Consider the following 18,470-nt stretch of genomic DNA (forward strand, 5'->3'; position numbering starts at 1 on the left):
CCACTATTCTTTTCCGTACGGTCTTGTACGGGCAGCCACGGCGATACCGTAAACCCTATTCCCTAACCCGGCTAACCCTAACCCTAACCCTAACTCTGTTATAATATAGTTTGCTTGGTGGACCTGATCACGGTTAGTGCCGACCCTCTGCGGAACTCCTCCGGAAATCTAGTTTTTAATTTATAGTTCAGTCAGTTTGAAACCAACATGTATGAGCCTGCTTTTCTAACGATGTGTTGTTTTTTTATGACTTATATTTAATCTAGATCTATGTGCCCACCAAGAAATCTCATGCTGTAAGAATTTGAAAAAATAACCGCTTCCCATTTCAGTATTTTCTTCCCTGCTTAAAAAAAATATTAGGTCTATATGACACTGCCCAAAGCATCCATCTGTCGAATACAGCCACTTTCTACTTGATAATGAGTGGCCATCTTAGATAATTTCAACTGTGATAGAATAGGATCGATCTTTGGGTTTTTGGGGGTTTTTGGATCAGGAGTTTTGCAATGTGATTATATTGTAACATAATGATTATTAATGCTTCTTGTTTTTTTTGTTTTAAAAAAAATCTTTATTATCATGTGGCAATTGCCAAAAACTTATTTGACATCGAAACCAACATAAAGAATATGCCTGAGTCACTGCCTACGGTTCACTGGCACCGCTGTTCCGACTGCGTACCCCTGGGAGCAGCTTACCGGAGATTATATAAGTGGTTGATCATGACTATAATGCAAGCACAAATAAACTCAATCACTATAGTCCTTTCCCATGTGTGTTAAAATTTAAATGTAAGAATACTATACAAATTTATGTAATTTTTTTCTTTAAAGTTGGGGGTACCCAGCTCTCTAACTAGCCCTTCTCCCAGTACAAAATTGCAACAGCCTCCTGATTGTAACCTTGTTACTTAATAAACTGCTCTTGTCATGATTGAACATTCTATTCCAATTTATTTTAATTTTCAATGTACTGAAAGGTCAGGTGAGTGTTAAAGTTTTTGAGAATGAGTTGAGAAAGGAATTCAGCCCCTGGTTTATGGTAGGAGCACCTAGTCCTCTTCCTTTATCTTGGATTTTAGATTGAATCCCTCACTGGGTATAATATAATATATAATATATAGATCTATATACAGTGTCTCCGTGCAAATGTTGTAAGTGAAAGATAAGTCTGTGTTTGTTCAGGCACTAACTTTCAGGATTAAATATTTCTCATCTTTCAGATGTCTTCAAAGACCAAGTTGCCAAATGATTTTCCAGTTAAACATTTCCCAGTGCGAAAGGTTCTTGTGCCAGGGCTTCGTTTCTACTCTTCAAGGTCAGGATCAGATGGCAAGGGAACGACCTTGAACATTGTAAGTTTTCATTCCTCACAGACAGCAAAGTGAAGTGGAAAATATCGAGGACTTTTGAACTGGAATCTGCATGAAGGGGAAGCAAGCGGCCTTGCGAAGTTGGAAAAACTGTCACATTATAAATGTAAAAATGAATTGCTCTGCAGGTTGCAGAACTAGCGGTTGACTACCACTGAGATTTAGCAGGGCAATTCAAAGAAGATGAAGGATCAATGGGAGATTATTATTTTCTTTTTTTTTTTCTTTTTACCCAAATGATAAATCATTTGTCTTACGGATGCTTATTTCTTAAGCAATTGTCCATGAATTGTAACTAAATTAAACCAGCTCCCTTCTTCTCTAACGATGTTCCTCCGTTCCTCAACATCAGTAACAAAAATTATGGACTCTATGAAAAACTTTTCACCACCTTAGAGTTAAAGAAAGCATTGTGTGGTCTTTGTTAAAATTTAACATGTTATTAGACAGAATAGATTATCCCTAAGAAGAAGCGTTCTTTGTCCTTTCACAGTACTCCATTAAGTCTTTCTTGCCGTTGTTTTTGTACAGTTGTTGCTTTTTAAGTCATTCAGATATTGTCCGCTTCTGGCTACTCTTGGATTGGGATCGTATAAGCAAAGAAGAAAAGTAGAGGAACAGACCACTACGCCTCACGGCTCACCAAAGACCTGCACAATACATAAAACGCCAGGTTGGCAGGAGATGTTCCAAACAGAGTGTGTAAAATATAAATACAACTTCAAGATATAGCTATTTTTATGTGCTTAGATTTTGTCAATTCAATGCTGTATGTCGTCTGAAGTTTTGTGAGAAAAAATCTATAGATATACTGAGCTTGTTAGGAAATGTTTCCAAAAGAGATAATAAATTGTAACTTTAGGATACCCACCACTGCCATTACAATGTGCTGGAATAATTTTATTTCAGTTGAGCATGACTTGTATGTGTGGATGAGACGATACCGTCTATTGAGCCAATTAAGGCAGTATGTATGTAATGTTTAACAACATTTCGTGTCTGTCGGCAGCCATGGTGGCAGAGGCTGGTGATTGTCTCAGGCATCGCGGGGATCACGTACTACTTGGTGCAGGGAGCCGACCACCAGAAAGATATCGGTAATTTTTTTGTATTTCTGTGATGGCTGTTGACATCAGGCCAGTTCTCAGCACTATGCTCTCTTTACGACCTTCCTTGCAATTTTCCTTTATTGTACCTGCTGGATATAAGGAAACTAACTTTTCCGATCCAGCGGCCATCTGAGTTCTAGCCCTTCGGCCTATCAATATGGCAAAGAATATACAGGTTTTTATCAGCTGTGTTGTGTTGTTGTATAGAGTATTTCCAATGTCTGGGGAGGCAGGTAGGTAGGTACTACGCAGGTCGCTAAGTGCAGAGCAGCTAGAGAGGTGTTGTGATATTGTTACATCCTGGAAGTCACACAAGGGGCAGTCGGATGGGGTATCCTTACGGATCCTATTTAGGTAGGAATTCAGTGGTATGTGCTGTGTTCGTAGGCGAAAGATAGTGACTTGTTCTCTTCAACTCAGGGAATTTAGTGCGTCTTTTGAGCTGGGAGCAGTCATGTGTGAAAATGCAGTTTTTTCCAGTTTTGCCCATTGCCCATCCATTCAGCCAAAACTAGCTATAATAGATAATAAACAATTTACATGTATTGTATGCTCCTTCATCTATGGTTGTCTGGGGAAGATCATTGCGGGTGGTTGGCGGGTGCTCTGGTGTGGTCTGCTCCTTCTTTCCATTAAAACACCTATCATCCTTATCTACCCTCCTTCTTTTTTATGTTTGTTTCGGTACTCGATTGTAACACTTCTAATCTTCTGGCGCTCATATGACCTTACGCAGTTGCGAGCGCTGAAAAACCTCTACTACTGGGGAAGATCATTAAAGTACACTGGCCGGACAGCATCAGAAATGTAGTACAGTGGAATCCTGTTATAACGAGAGGGAGGGGATTGGTGCAAAATGTCTGTTATAGCAGGATTCTCGTTATAAGGGATCCAGTAATAAGTTCAAGGGAAATATTAAAGTAGACCTTATCAATAAGTTGGGTGGTCTATTTATTTCTTTTTGTTATCTCCCCTGATGATGATTTTGTTCAACATGACCTCTAGGTCTTACTTGATAAAAAATCAAATCAGGTTTCTTTCTGTAGGGCTTTGGCGACCAGAAAGAAAGGGCTCTGGGATAGCTCGCCTGCTGTGTTGTCCCCCACCCCACCACACCGTGTGGTGCATTCCGTCTGTTTGTGTACGTCACACATTCGCTTCATCCGTTACAGCACTGTGACCTCTCCATCCCCGCATCGGAGAAGTGAGAGGCCTAGATAATCTAGACTAGGCTGATATATCACGCGATGTGTTCTGCTTGTCTGCGCATGCCACTCCCTCCCCACTCATTCGCTCCGGCCTTCATTGTTGGCACACGTGGGCTCTCCCATTCTTTGTTTCGCTAGATCACCAACAAGTTTTTCAACTGGCGAGATTTTACATGTACAATTGGCCTTTTTACGTTGCACTGCAGCAACAATATTCCGCTATAACTGACTCCGGTGTTTGTCTGATTGTGCTATAGCAGCATTTTATTTACAAAGATAAAGAAGGGAAAAAATCGGGGTTTTAAAATAGTGTCTTTATAACAGATTTCTCGTTATTTCAGGACTCGTTATAAGTGGACTTCACTGTATAAGGGGAGTAGAATCAAACTTGGGAATTCAGGAAAAGAAGAGGATGGTGGATCTGGCACATGCTTAGAAAGCCAGCCCATAATGTAACAAGACAAGGCCTTAAGATCAATACGTGTACTGCAGTAAGCTGACGAAATGCCTTTTTTTTTTTTTTTTTACTCACAGCAGTTTTGAGAAAAAGTGGTTGTTTGCCTGTGTAACCATTTAAAAATAGTGTTCTTCTGAAATTTGAATTCTAATTTATTCAAAAACTTGTCGTAGTTTCACTTTGATATTTTCACACAAGTAGGTTAACTGATCAGGCTTTCGATTTAGCAAATAAAAGATTTTGGTGTCAAAATGAAAAAGGTGTTTCATTGGCTTATGGCAGTGTAATGTTTTGTTCTCTTTGAGGTTATTTCAGTTGCTACCTGGTTGTATAGGGGTAATTCTTCTTTTTCTTCTCGATCGCATCACACTTGAAGTCTGGTATCTCTCATAAATTGGGCCGTCCTGCTCAGTTCATCTGTCGGCCCGTATAGCTTCTCTTGTAGTGTCAGAGGGGTTGGCCACGTTTCCTGTCTAAGGGCCCTGTGTGTCTTGCAGTGCTGAAGGGTGTGTTCTACAGTTTGGTCCGCCTCTCCACTCTGGCATTTTGGTGATTGTACTAGTTTAAAACATCTGTACATATGTTGCCTCTGTCTCGTGTGTTGTGTCCTTAGTCGGAAGATAATCATTTGTTCTTGGTGGGACAGCTCATGGCAGCTATCTGGTGTCTGAGATGCTTTAAATAGTGTATTTATAATAGTTTTTATTTCTGTGTAGTTAACGCTGTTGTCTGGTTGCTCTTTCTGTGCTCCTAGTTTGGCCATCCTATCTGCCTGCTCATTTCCCAAGACAGTTGGGGTAATGACATGCTGGAAATTTAAGTGAAGAGTGAAAACAAAACATTTAAGTGGGTGGTTGGCGGGTGCTCTGGTGTGGTTTGCATTTATGTAAAGCGCCTAGAGCTGTGTTTACACGGGAGTGGGCACTATAGAAATGATCTTCATTAATATTATTATTATTATCATTATTCTTCTTTTCTATCAAACATCTATCGTCCTTTTCTTCCGTCCTTCTATTTTGTGTTTGTTACTCTCTTGTAACACTTCTAATCTTGGGCACTTATATGACCTTATTGTATCGCAAGTGTCGTTAAACTCTAACAAAAAAGAAAACTATAAAAAAAATTTAATGAGTCATGCTGGCAAAAAATATTTGTCACAATGCGGTGTAATCAGGTGCTCTTCAGTTATGCTAGCTAATGGAGGTACTGGTATCGTCTTAACTCTTCATCTCTGATGGGGGTAAACCCACTACACCGGGGCCCTTTTTTGGTGCTAAATCTAAAAATGACAAACACATCATTAAATGGGTCATTAAATCGAAACTAGCAAACCTATTTTGATAGTTCTTCATCTAATGAATGAACTTCTGGTAAAAGAGCAATAGCCGAAACATAATTTGATGTTGAAGTCGTTGTAAAGGAATGTGCCCGAGCCGCTGTCAGCGGCTCCCCGGCACAATGGTTACAGTGATAAAAAGTTTAAGACTGTTCTTTTGCCTTTCTGTGGCGTGAAAAGATTTACCGATACAACATCTGAGCTGAAAGACGGAGATACTTGATAAAAAATTATCCCCTCTTTGGAATAGGGACTCGGGCCTCCTGGCTGCAGGAGTGAAGAGCCTGACCGCTAGATCACAGACACTATTGATGTTACCTGTTTTGATAGATCAGTGAGCCTATCAAAACCCTTTGTCTTTGGCTTGAGGTCGACACTGAAGTCACGATGGGTCTGTGGTCGCTCCCTATGCCGTCATGGACTTATGTGGTATATCTTTGGAAGAGGTCGGATGAAAAGATGGTCAAATTAGGCCTGCTGTGGATGTGGTCAGCCCTGTGTAAAAGGGTAGGGGTAGATTTCTGGTGTCAAAACCCTTAAAATGAAACTTTATTTTGGTTTTTCTTGCTAAGCCAGAAACTGTTGTCACTTGTTGATATCTTTTTGTCTACTCAGAAAGTGAGAAAGTCCGCTACAAAGAGTTTGACAAAGCTAAGCTTGGAGGCGATTGGACATTGACAGATCACCATGGCAACAAAAGGTCCAGCTCTGACTTCCGTGGTCATTGGATGCTCATCTACTTCGGATTCACCCACTGCCCGGACATCTGTCCTGAAGAACTTGAAAAACTGGCAAATATCATTAAGAAATTCGGTGAGTTGTCACTCTGTAGACATGATGGAGCTCCGGTCCCTTTATTTGAATAGACTGAAATGCAGAAATATGTATTATGTGAAGGGTTGGGAGGGGGGGTTTTCCAGCATCTATCATCTTGACCAGCTGCTTGTATAGAGTCTTGGTTTGTATGTTTTGAAAAGTTGGCAGATATGTGTACAAGATGCACTACTCCGTATGTATTGTTGAGCATTTGATTGAAAAAGGTCGCATTTTCATTCAGTCTTCCCTGAATTTTCAGACGAGGCCCCACATTTACCGAACCTACAGCCGATTTTCATAACTCTGGACCCGGAACGAGATACGCCGGCCGCCATCAAGGACTACTGTGCAGGTAAAAAAAATGTGTTCTGTACTTGGACTCATGTCACTTTTTGAAATTAGTTGTTTCTCCCCTTCATCAGCATCTGCATAGAGTGGCACACTTACTTACTTACTGGGGGCTCTCGTGGCCTAGAGGTTAAGGTGTTGGCCTCTCATTCAAAGGTCCCGGGTTTGAATCCGGGTAGCGACCGAAAAATTTTCTTCTCTAAAATTGTCTCCTTTCACCTCCTTTCCTGCTCTCTAGCAATGTTCTGTTGTCTGCTTTCATTTCCACTCTTTGCCCCCACCCCCTCACCTCCTTTGCCCCCCTCCTCTGGGCTCCTGACTTTTTCTGCAGCCTTTCTACTGCTACTTTTTGGCTCCTCCTTACTGCTGTCTTTCTGCCACACCCCTGATCTTCTGGTAGGAAAGATCTACACCTAACCTTCTCGGACAAGGGCGAAAAATCTCGGAGGGCCCGTGTGCAAGTTGCGCACGTTAAAGATCCCTTGGTGGTCTAAAATCGATAAGAGTAGGCTTCGGCCGCCACCCGGGAAAAATTCAAAATTTCCTACCAACTGAAAATATTAGGAGTGTCCCGCGCATATGACCTATACAGTTGCGAGCGCCGTAAAACACTTTACAAAAACAAAAAACTTACTTACTACCCGTCACGCCATCTGGCGTTTAGGGCAGCAAAAAGAGGTCTCCAGCTCTGTCTATTTTATGCCATCTTGATCAACGTTCCCCATGAATAGTTCCAAGACTTCATTTCAGACTCTACTGTGCGTCTCAAGGTCACTTTGGGTCTGCCCCTCTTGCGATGTATGTCCTTCGGGTGTCCAGTGGAGGGCAGTCTTTACAATAGAGTCTGGTTCTCTTCTCAGAACATGTCCTATCCATCTCCATCTTCTCCTTGTTATTATGGTGGTCATGTCTTCTTGCCTACATTTCCGTAGAAGATCTGTGTTGGAAATCTTGTTGGGCCAGAAGATTAGGAGAATTTGGCGTAAGCTGGTTGTATGAAAAGAAGATAGCTTGGCACGATCATGATCAGTCATCCTCCAATATTCAGATCCATATAGGAGTGTAGAGTGGCACAGATGTAAAAGAATGAGCCTGCCACATTGCTGGACTTACAGAAAAGATCTACTTGAATTGACTGAAATGCATTATGTTATCAGTGCCAGACCTGGACCCATGAAAGCAAAATCACCGCATGCGAAATGAAATGTCTCCGCAAAAACCTTAACATCACAAGACGAGACAGGCAGAGAAATGAAGAAGTAAGAGCAGCTATCGGCACTGAGTCCTGCCTTCATTACATGATAGAAAGACAGAGAATAAAATGGTTTGGCCACCTGTTACGCATGTCACCTGACCAGCCAGCCTTGAGAGCCTACGACACCAAGCACTCAGGCTATAAAGGAAGAGGAGGGCCACGCAAAAGGTTGATCGAGGGTGTCAAGAAAACCCTAAGAAAACATAACATCACAACGGAAAGAGCTGCGGAGCTGGCCTACCATAGAAAACTGCATCTCCCCTCGACGCTTAACGGCAACAGAGAATGAAAAAGTAAGTAAGTAAAAGTAAGTACAGAAAAGATTACTGGACGTCACACGTTGATTGCCACACCCTCAGGAACGTTGATAGTCAACTTTTTCTCATGCAGCCAAACAGTGACCATTCGATAAGAGAAGCCGCCCGGGCTATGTTCCAAATTTATTCCCACCCAATTTAAAATGTTTAATGTGTCCTGTGCGCTCATATGATATTGTTATGCAGTTATGAGCGCCATTGAACACTTACAATCCCCCCCCCCCCCCCCCCAAAAAAAATAAAATAAAATAAAATAAAATAAAATAAAATAAAGAATAAAAATAAAAACCCACAAAAAAAGCAACAAACAAAAACAGTGACCAAAGTGATGAGCAGAGAAATCAGCAGTTTGGTCTCTCATCCTTGGCCAGTTCTTGTCCTATAACCTGTCTGTTAGAGTCTGCCACATATTTATGTAGGCCTAATATGTTAAAAGTAAAAACAACATAATTGGGGGATACTTAAAAATTGAGTCTGGTAGTCATTTTGATGGCACAGTTTTTGGCAATTGACCATATGTGCTAAGCCCAAAAGTGGGTGGTTGGCGGGTGCTCTGGTGTGGTTTGCTTCTTCTTTCCTATCAAACATCTATCGTCTTTATATCCCCTCCTTTTTTTGTGTGTTTGTTACTCCCTTTTAACACCTCTAATCTTCAGCACTTATATAACTATGACCTTATTGTGTTGCATGTTCCGTAAAACTCTTACTAAAAAAAAATATAACCCAAAAGTTTTGATTAATTTTTTTTATTACTGTTTCTTAGTCTGTGGTATTAATTGTAGATCTATATACTTGAGGAATATTCAGTTGAAATTCCAATTCTAGATTTTGAAAAAAGCAAAAAGATACATGATAGCCTAGTGTAGGTTCACTTGTTGAAAGAATGACACAGATTTTTCTCTTTACTAATCTGCTCAGGTTGTTGTTGTTATTAGGGATCCAGTGGCATCTGAGTGTTAACTCTTCTGCATGATGCCATTCGGTAATAGTTGCATGTTTGTTCTAATTGTTGTCTTGAGGAGTAGAGGCAATTAGATGTGTGGGGTAGCTTGGGAAGAAAACATCCCCTTAAATCAGTTAGTTTTCTACAGAACAGATGATGTTCCACTGTCTCTGAGGGGTAGTCACATAATGGGCAGGCAGCAGACTGCTTTACTCCAATTCGGTTGAGATGTTGGTTGAGGGGTACATGTAATCTGCTCAGGTAAAACACGTAGATTTTTTCATCACAGGATTTTGTCTAAAGGGCCCATACATGTTTTTAAAAAAAGCGTCCAAATTTTGATGCGAAAGTTTGATACCAAATTTTGATGCGAAAGTTTGATACCAAATTTTGATGCGAAAGTTTGACACCAAATTTTGATGCACAATATTGCCCACACACGTTTCAGTGGTTTTTTCCATCAGAATTCAGTTTGGTCAAAATTTTCAACATGTAAAGAAAGGGAAATCAAGAGATGAAGGGGAGGGATTGGGGGTGGGGGGGGGGGGGTATAGGTGGGCTGCTAGGGAAATTATGGTTTGCTACTCTCTTGTAACACCTCTAATCTTCGACACTTATATAATGACCTTATTGTGTTGCAAGTGCCATAATAATAATAATAATAATAATGGATTACATTTACGTATCGCATATCCACTTATGCAATGCTCTATGCGCTTAACATGATACATATTATAGATTTACAAATCAATTTTAAAGGTACATAGTGTTACATACTCGTGCAAACACATATTCACTCACGCACACTCCACACACACATACATACACACATACGTGTATAATATACAATATGAAAAAGAGCGTTGGCCATATGATTTGTAATTTATTTTAGGCTTAACATAAAACTCTCACTAAAAAACTTTCCTTTTGTCCTCAGAATTCAAAACTCCGCGTCTGCTTGGTTTCACCGGGACGGAGGATGAGATCCGCGCAGTGGCTAAAAAGTATCGTGTGTACTTCGGGAAGGGACCCAGGGATGCGGACAATGACTATATAGTGAGTGGGGGGAAAAGAAAAATTAACTCCAGGATGGGAGGATCCAGCTTTTTGTCTGAAGTCAGTTTTTTTCCCCCCCCGCGTTGTTTTTTTTTTTTTTGTGTTTGTTATATGTGAGTGAGGCAGCGTGGTGGAATCAGGCTCTCGTCAATTTTTGGGCATGTAGAGTTATTGGTATCACCTTAAAGCTTGTTCACTTGTCTTTATTTGAATGAAAAAAATATCCATTTATCTTGAATACAAGTCGAGATATTTGCGAAAGAAGGAGGTGGGGTCACCTGTTTTCAGAGGTAAAATTAGTGAGAAAATGGCTGCCAAAGATTAGTTATTTCCTTAGCTTGAGAGTCAGTGGTAACTGAAAATTTACATTTTTTGTTCCTTTAATCAACGTTTTTAAGAAAAATCCACACAGAAATGAGTTCTTTAATGGGCATGAAAGGTGTTGAGCCAAAAAACAAAAATTTGATAAAAATTCACAAACCTGAGGAAAAATGCCAGTTTCTTCACTTTGATTATTTTGACAAGAGCCTGATTCCACCACGCTGTCACATATATGTCTCTTCTGAAATTCCTCTGAAAAGTTTAAATTCAGGAAGAAAAAAAATTCCTGTTCTTTTGTGGGTGCTCTGGTGCAATGTGCTATTTAATCATCTTTTTACCGTTCTCCTAATCTTTATTCCCCATCCAAATGTGGTCTTCTTCTTGCCAGCTTGCCACAAGTTACTGATTGAGAACATCTGGACTCCTGGTTTCTTTTGCCCTTATATGACCTTATTGTGTTGCAGGTGCTGTAAAAACTCTTACTAAAACTTTTTTTTTTTTTAAGTGCCGTAAAACTCTTAAAACCCAAACTGTGCTCACAGATCATGCACATTCTTCTGCAACGAGCTTCACCCCAAACTGATCTAGGGGGGAAAGAAATAAAACGGGTACTCTAGTGTGGTTTTGCTCCTCGTTTTCTATCAAAAGTCTATCATTCTTTCTTATCTTTCCTCCTTTATTTTGTATGTTATTTTCTGGCAACACCTTTCTAATCTTCTGCACGTACACGACCTATTTGTGTTGCAAGTGCCATACTTTACTTTACTTTACTTTTCCGATCCAGCGGCCATTTTGGTTCTAGCCCTTCGGTCTGTCGATATGGCAAAGAATTTGCAGGTTTTAATCAGCTGTGCTTTGTCGCTGTATAGAGTATTTCCGATGTCTGCAAGTGCCGTAAAAGTCTCACTGAAACTAAAACTGGGCTCGTTTTTATTGTCTAGTAGTGGTTATTAGTACTGGGGGGGCTATCGGCGGAATGAAGTTCCGGTACTTTACTTGCACTGGGGTCGGTCATTGTGAACAGTACCGGGACTGAGAGCAGATAATGTCAGAGGCTCTGTGCGTCTAGTATCTCGCTTGCTGCGTCTCTTTTTCATCAGTTGCGCAGACAAGATCTAATCCTGCCCCCTAAATGATGGAAAATGTGTAGATGGAGGCGATAGAACAGCTACATTGTGGGTGGTTGGCGGGTGCTCTGGTGTGGTCTGCTCCTTCTTTCCTATCAAATGTCTCTATCGTCCTGATCTCTCCTCCTTCTTTTTTTGTGTTTGTTACTCTCTTGTAACACCTCTAATCTTTTGCACTTATATGACCTTATTGTGTTGCAGGTGCTGTAAAAACACTTACTAAAACTATTTTTTTTTAAAGTGCCGTAAAACTCTTACTAAAACTAAGAAAACCCCAACTACATTAAAAAATAAACTAAAATTTAAAAATCCCAAAATTAAAAAAACAACCCAAATTTCGTACTGACTTACGCTGTTTTTTGTTTGTCTTTGGCCAGGTTGACCACACCATCATCATCTATCTGGTGAACCCAGAAGGAGAGTTTGTGAACTACTTTGGCCGCTCGCTCAACGCTGATCAAATCACAGAGTCGGTGACCAAGCACATCGACAAGTATAACGAGCTGAAGAAAGTGGCCAAGAGTTGATACTTTTGTTGTGGATTGTTCAGTCTTATTGTGTTAACCCTTTTGTATCTTTCTATTGTTAATAGAGTCAGTTGTTTTATTCGTCGGTCTGTGTAGGCTGAGCTGATATAGTGAAGTCCGGTGAAACCGAAATCTGCGGGACAACCGGATTTTTTTGGGTTTTGGTAGGTTTTTTGGCTTAGAGCTAAGAAAGAAAAAAAATCAGATATTCTAGTTTCTTTTCGTTTAAATCTGTTATTAAAACAGATTAAATGTGTTCCGTTCTAGTGGACTCCTCTGTAGTTTCTTTTGTATGAGAAATTATCAGTGTGTTTGCCTGTACTGCTGTTCTACAGACTTCACCAAGAGTTAAAGACCACCTTGACAGACAGCCCTGATTTGAAAAAAATAAGAAAAAAAGACAGCAAGGAATATTTCAAAATTTGTTGCTCTAAAAGTGTTAATGGGTCACCGATGCGTACTGCAAAGCCTCCTAAAGGGGCAAAACGACCACATGCGGCACGAAAATTCCTCGCCAAGTTTGCTGTTTTTTTGTTGACTTGTGTGCAACACCATGGACATTCCTCAGTTAAAAATTCGGGTGCTCGTGACAAACGGGTGTATTGTCTTGAACTGTGCTCACGTTGGTGGCAATATAAGCTACCGTTTGCGCAAAATCCAGTGTCGCATCAATATGCCACCGAGACAAAAGCTGAAAGACTTTGATCGTGCCAGAGCTATGGCATGGCTGCAGGATGGAGTTGGAGCCCGAGAAGTTGCCAGAAGGCTTGCAGTGTCACACTCTGTCATTGTCCGCCTGAGGCAGCGCCATCAAGCCACTGGATCAGTCCAAGAACGCCCACGTGCAGGTCGACCCAAGAAGACCACCCAGAGTGTTTGCTAGTAGTCCCTAACTTTTGTTGAAGTCTGTACATGATGTAGTGATGTAACGCCTCATGTGGCTAGCAAGAAGCAACGGCCTATTTGATTCTGTTGTTAGAAAATAATGACTGCTGCGTGAGGTATGTTTTATCTGTCTCATTTCTGCAATCCTACGGGCATCTGAGTTTGAACTGTTTGACCTATATTTTGTCTCTTAAACATTTCTTTGGAGTGGAAATTGAACCTGTGTATGGAGGATTATCTTCTTTCCTGAGCCAACTACTGGACGTCATGATACATTTGTCGGAGGCCTTTTGTGTTTTTTCAAATTGATGAGGTTGTCGTAAGCCGTGTAAAAAAAGTCTTTCTTCCTCATCCTTACATATTAAATCTTTTTCATATTGCATTTGTCGAAAATTGTTTTAAAATAGAGGAGTGGTTGATTCAGAAAGATACTAGAACAGCGGATAAGACCTATTGTAGAGAGAAATCTGAGCAAAACTCAGTTTGGATTCCGAACGGGAAGAGGATGCACGGATGCTGTAATCGCATTAAGGCAGATATGTGAGAAAACAATCGAACACAACAAAGAATCCAACATGGTCTTTATAGACCAGGAGAAGGCTTTTGACAGTATAAGCCATGCAAAACTCTGGAAGATACTCGAAAAGTATGGCGTCAGAGGACAAATGTTAGATAATGTCAGTGCTTTATAAAGTCGTTGTGCATTTTATGTTGACCATGCATAAGAGTTACTTTTGTATTGAATCTGTTGATTGTATGAATGGATTTAGGATTGTTGTTGTTATTGTTTATTTTTGAACAATTTTCCAAATGTGTACACAGTTTGAGTGGAGATGGAGGGGGGGGGGGTTGCACTGGGCTGATTTCAAGGATTCACTTTTTTGTTTGACTGTATCTTTAAATGCCAGACCATAGTCATGATATAAGTATGGGGACTGCAGCCAGTCCTAATTGAGAGAAGTTGTGTGTTTGAGTGGCACCTCATCAGCTGGGGAGCTGCCCCTTAGTTGGAGAGACAGCAGACTATTTGTGTCCTGGGATCAGTTTGGGGGTGAAGCTCGTTGTAGAAGAAGGTACATGATCTGTGATAACTGTGGACGTCATGCCTGCCCTGAAAGCTCTGGTCAATTTGATCTTGTAAGAAGCATAATTTGTATTTGAAAGTGGGTTTGATCTATTGCCATTGTGTAATAAAATCTTGAGATTCCTGTTAATTTTTTGTGGTTGATATTTTTTAGTTTTGTCTCTTTACATAATTTGGTTTGATATAGAAGTGTCGGTCTGCCTGAGAGACTTTGACCTTTTCCGCCATGGGTGACTCCGCTAAGAGGAATATCTGTTTAAAAAATTATTTTTAAAAAAAGCTATATTAGTGTTATTACACCTCCATCAACACGATTTAGATCATTTAACCTTATCCGTACGTTGTGTGGAAGGCCACGGAAAAGGTGGATCGAGGGTGTCAAGGAAACCCTAAGAAAACATAACATCACAACTGAAAGAGCAATGGAGCTGACCTACCATAGAAAACTGCATCTCCCCTCGACGCTTAACGGCAACAGAGGATGAAAAAGTAAAAAGTATAAGTAAGTATCCATATGACCACTTTCCAAAAAGGACATTTACTCGTTAATCCGGTCCGTATGCTTTGCATAGCAGTCTGACAAAATGATTTTTTGAGAAATACTGAAAGTTTCAAAGAGACCTTCGTACTAGAGGTATTTTAAAATGTGAAGAATACAACCCTGTGGTACAAAATGACCCCAAGGCATACGGATAGGGTTTAAAAAAAAACTGTCAGTAATTTTACACCCTCATCAACACGGTTTAGATCTTTAAAATTTAAGAGAGGAGGGGGCGGGGCTAACAGAGCACCCAGCAAATTATGATGTTTCCTGAATTCTGAATGTATTTCTCCTGACTGTACTGTACACAGTACACACTATTTTGGCCCTTTTATCTTTGTAAAGCCAGAGTAATGATGAGCATGTTGGTCGTAACGCTTTGCTTATTGATGTCTCGGAGACTTTCTTACCAGATACCCTAACCTGGTGTCGTGGGTAGTTAGCGGGTGCTCTGGTGTGGTTTGATCCTTCTTCCCTATAAAAAATCTATCATCTCTATCTCCTTTCCTTTTTTGTGTTTGTTACTCTCTTGTAACACCTATGATCTTCGGCACTTATATGGCCTTATTGTGTTGCAAGTGCTGTAAAACTCTTACTAAAACTAAAAACTAAAATTTAAGAGAGGAACGGGCGCGGCTAACAGAGCCCCCTGCAAATTGTGATGTCTCCTGAATTCTAAAACATTCCAATAGAGAAAGATGTATTTCTCCCTGTCTGTATATACACACTTATTTGGGTCCTTTTATCTTTGTAAAGCCAGAATAATGAGCATGTTGGTCGTTACCCTTTGCTTATTGATGTCTCGGAGACTTTTTTTTACCAGATACCCTAACCTGGTGTTTGTTTGCTCTTTTGGGTGATATAGGCATGGTTGCCAGCCATTTCCCTTTCTCTTCAATGCACAGTAGAATAGTAAATGGGCTGATTCAACAAATGTCATGCTCATAACTGTTCCTGAACTACAATAGGGAACTGTTGCTTTTTCTTTTCTAATGCTTACTATTGTCATTTTCCTCTACTTTTTTTGTATGTTTGTCACATTCTTGTGACCCGCTTTTTCCGGGGTGCCTTGATAGTCGAAGCAGACTTTGTGCTGTTGAAGCTAGAGAGGTGAGCAGAGTAAACCCGATTCTCTGTAAAGACTTCTCTGTTGACATCCACCCCTTGGCGCTCATATGACCTTATGCAGTTGCGAGCGCCGTAAAACCTCTACTAAATTTTTTTTAAAAAAGAAGTTTACCACGTCTGTGGTGTAACGGGTAGGCGCTTCGCTGTTGCATGCAGAAGATTCGAGTTTGGCAGGCAAGGTCATATGCATGCCCCCTAAATGATCTAAAATGTGTTGGTAGAGGCGTAAAACTTCAACAAAACTGTACATCTAGCCTTTATATTAAGTTTTACACCCCCGTTGACACGATTTAGATAATTTAAGAGGCTGGCTTGTTTGCCCCTTCTTTCCTATGAAAAATATATCGTCTCTCTCTCCCATCCTTTTTTTGGTGTTTGTTACTCTCTTGTAACACCTCTAATCTTCTGCATTTATATGACCTTACTGTGTTGCAAGTGCCGTAAAACTCTTCTTTACTTTCCCTCTGTTGTTTCTGTCTGTGTGGGTGGTTGGAGGGCACCACTGGTAGGTCCTACTTCTTTACTTTCCCCTCTGTTATTTCTGTCTGTCTGTATGGGTGGTTGGAGGGAGCCACTGGTAGGTCGTCGTACTTCTTTACTTTCCTTTCTGTTGTTTCTGTCTGTCTCTGTGAATGGTTGGAGGGCGCCACTGGCTGGTCCTACTTCTTTACTTTCCCCTCTGCCTCTGTTGTTTCTGTCTGTCGGTGTCTTACTGTTCACCAGCACTAAATGACCAGTATTGTGCCGATGTTCTTCTCCTTACTCAAACAAACAAATGAACAAATAAACTAACAAACAAAGAGGCTGGCTTCGACCAAACCTGTCAGAGCCAACCCGGGCTGAGAGGGATATACGCACGACATCCCAGCAAAAAGACCGACGAGGTACTTGATCTAACTTTTCTCCTCTCGGGAATGGCACTCAGGTCTTCAGTTTGCGACAGGAAAGGCCTAACTTCTGCTCCTCAGATGCCGCGATTACTTTTCTGACCTGTTGTTGTTGTTGTTGTTTTTTAAATAAGTGTTTTACTGCGCTCCCAACTGCATAAGGTCATATAATAAGCGTGCGGGACACACCTTTGAAATTGAAAAAGCGAGGACAAAGCCGGGACAACATGGAAACAGACAGAAAAGGATGCTCAGGACAGGCTTCGCTGGAGTAATGCTGTTGATGGCTTGTGCTCCACTAAGAGTTAAAAAGGGCAAGAGAGAGAAGAGGGACACACCTTACATTTTCTGTTGGGTTGACAGACATTTTGAATTTTTGCCCATGAGGCGGCCAGAGACTACATGTATAATGTTCTACTCTTATCGAAGTGTACAGTCTGAAAAGTGTTTGGGGTTTGGGGGCAGTGCAGTGTGTGTGTGTGTGTGGGGGGGGTTACTGATGAAAGCAGATGTAAAAACCGAATAAGAGAATATTTAAAGGAGGGGGAGGGGGAGAGGAGTCCGTTTTTGGTTTTTGAGGAAGGATGGCGATTAAGGGCTCCCGATTTCCACTTTCAGTTACATGTATTCAACCCGCACCTTGCACCGCTCCCCCCTCCGGTCTCAGACGGCTCTCTTAATTCTTCTCTCTCTTCTTTTCCCCCTATCTATCTATCTATCTATCTATCTATCTATCTATCTATCTATCTATCTATCTATCCATCTATCTATCTATCTATCTATCTATCTATCTATCTATCTATCTATGCGAGCGCACTCTTGTTTTTGCTCTTTAGTCTCGTCATATGCCGCTTCTCTAAAATGTCCCCTTTCTCTAGAAAAAAAAAATCTATTAACTTGTTCCTTTACTATGCCACTCAGGGCTTCATGGGGGACATAATTTAAAAAGAACCCCCCCCCCCCCCCACATAAAAAGCATGTTCTAGAGACAAATTAAGTGTGGTCCCCTAGGTCCGATGAAAAATGGTAATCTATGGTCATTGCGATTGTTTGTCTTAGCAACAAAAGTACAACTAACCACAATGTGCATAATATATAAAAATTATGATTAAATGTTAACTTGGTGTGAAATGCAAATGTTGCCTTTGGTAAGATAAGAATATAAGGAAACGCAAAAGCAACCGCCGAAATAACTCAGAAGGGCCGAGTCCCGGCCCGGCCGAGCCACTTTGGTTTTTATTTACTTCGTTTCCTTGAGCCGGTTACGGTTTTCCAGTTGCCGTTAGTTGTAAACGATAAATGTGTTCATGAAATGTCGATAATAATAAACAAACAAACCCAAGTCTGACAACTTTCTGAACTTTGGTAAGTTTGTAACTTTGTGTGTGATTTTCTCTTATTTCATTTCAATTAAAGAAATGAAAGAAGAATTTTGTGGCATGACGAGGGTTGAATGAGGTGCCTGATTATATTTCTTTTGCAAAGCGAGCGACAGTGTCGAGAGTGAGTAGACATTCATCGCTCGATGTTCCGCTGCTCTGCCTGCCTTGTTTTTGTGTGCAGGTGGGCCGGCGAGAATGAGTCATTCACTTGGCTGTCGTTTTGACACGAAATGTTAAAAGTTTTTGTGAATAAAAAAATCAGGCTACTTTCTTTACCCCCATCTACATGTCTTCTCAATCATTCATTAGGCCTACATTGTCAATCATCGCCAGCTCTACCACAGTTCACAGCAGACCACCTAGATTTC

The 18,470-nt window shown here is 40.8% G+C and overlaps 1 protein-coding gene across 1 annotated transcript in view; it reads left to right on the forward strand.

The window, feature by feature from the left end:
- LOC101850597 (protein SCO2 homolog, mitochondrial) overlaps positions 1 to 12,594 on the forward strand; it is a 14,424-nt gene extending 1,830 nt beyond the window's left edge. Inside the window, exons 2-7 of the mRNA XM_005107470.3 lie at positions 1,226 to 1,357; positions 2,385 to 2,472; positions 6,101 to 6,298; positions 6,561 to 6,653; positions 10,102 to 10,220; positions 12,046 to 12,594. Coding sequence (XP_005107527.1) covers positions 1,226 to 1,357; positions 2,385 to 2,472; positions 6,101 to 6,298; positions 6,561 to 6,653; positions 10,102 to 10,220; positions 12,046 to 12,195 — 780 coding nt within the window. The 3' untranslated portion in view covers positions 12,196 to 12,594. The remainder of the gene's footprint in view (positions 1 to 1,225; positions 1,358 to 2,384; positions 2,473 to 6,100; positions 6,299 to 6,560; positions 6,654 to 10,101; positions 10,221 to 12,045) is intronic.
- Positions 12,595 to 18,470: the final 5,876 nt, after the last annotated feature.

This window comes from Aplysia californica, unplaced genomic scaffold (genome assembly GCF_000002075.1).
Source record: "Aplysia californica isolate F4 #8 unplaced genomic scaffold, AplCal3.0 scaffold00606, whole genome shotgun sequence".
Lineage (NCBI taxonomy): Eukaryota > Metazoa > Mollusca > Gastropoda > Aplysiida > Aplysiidae > Aplysia > Aplysia californica.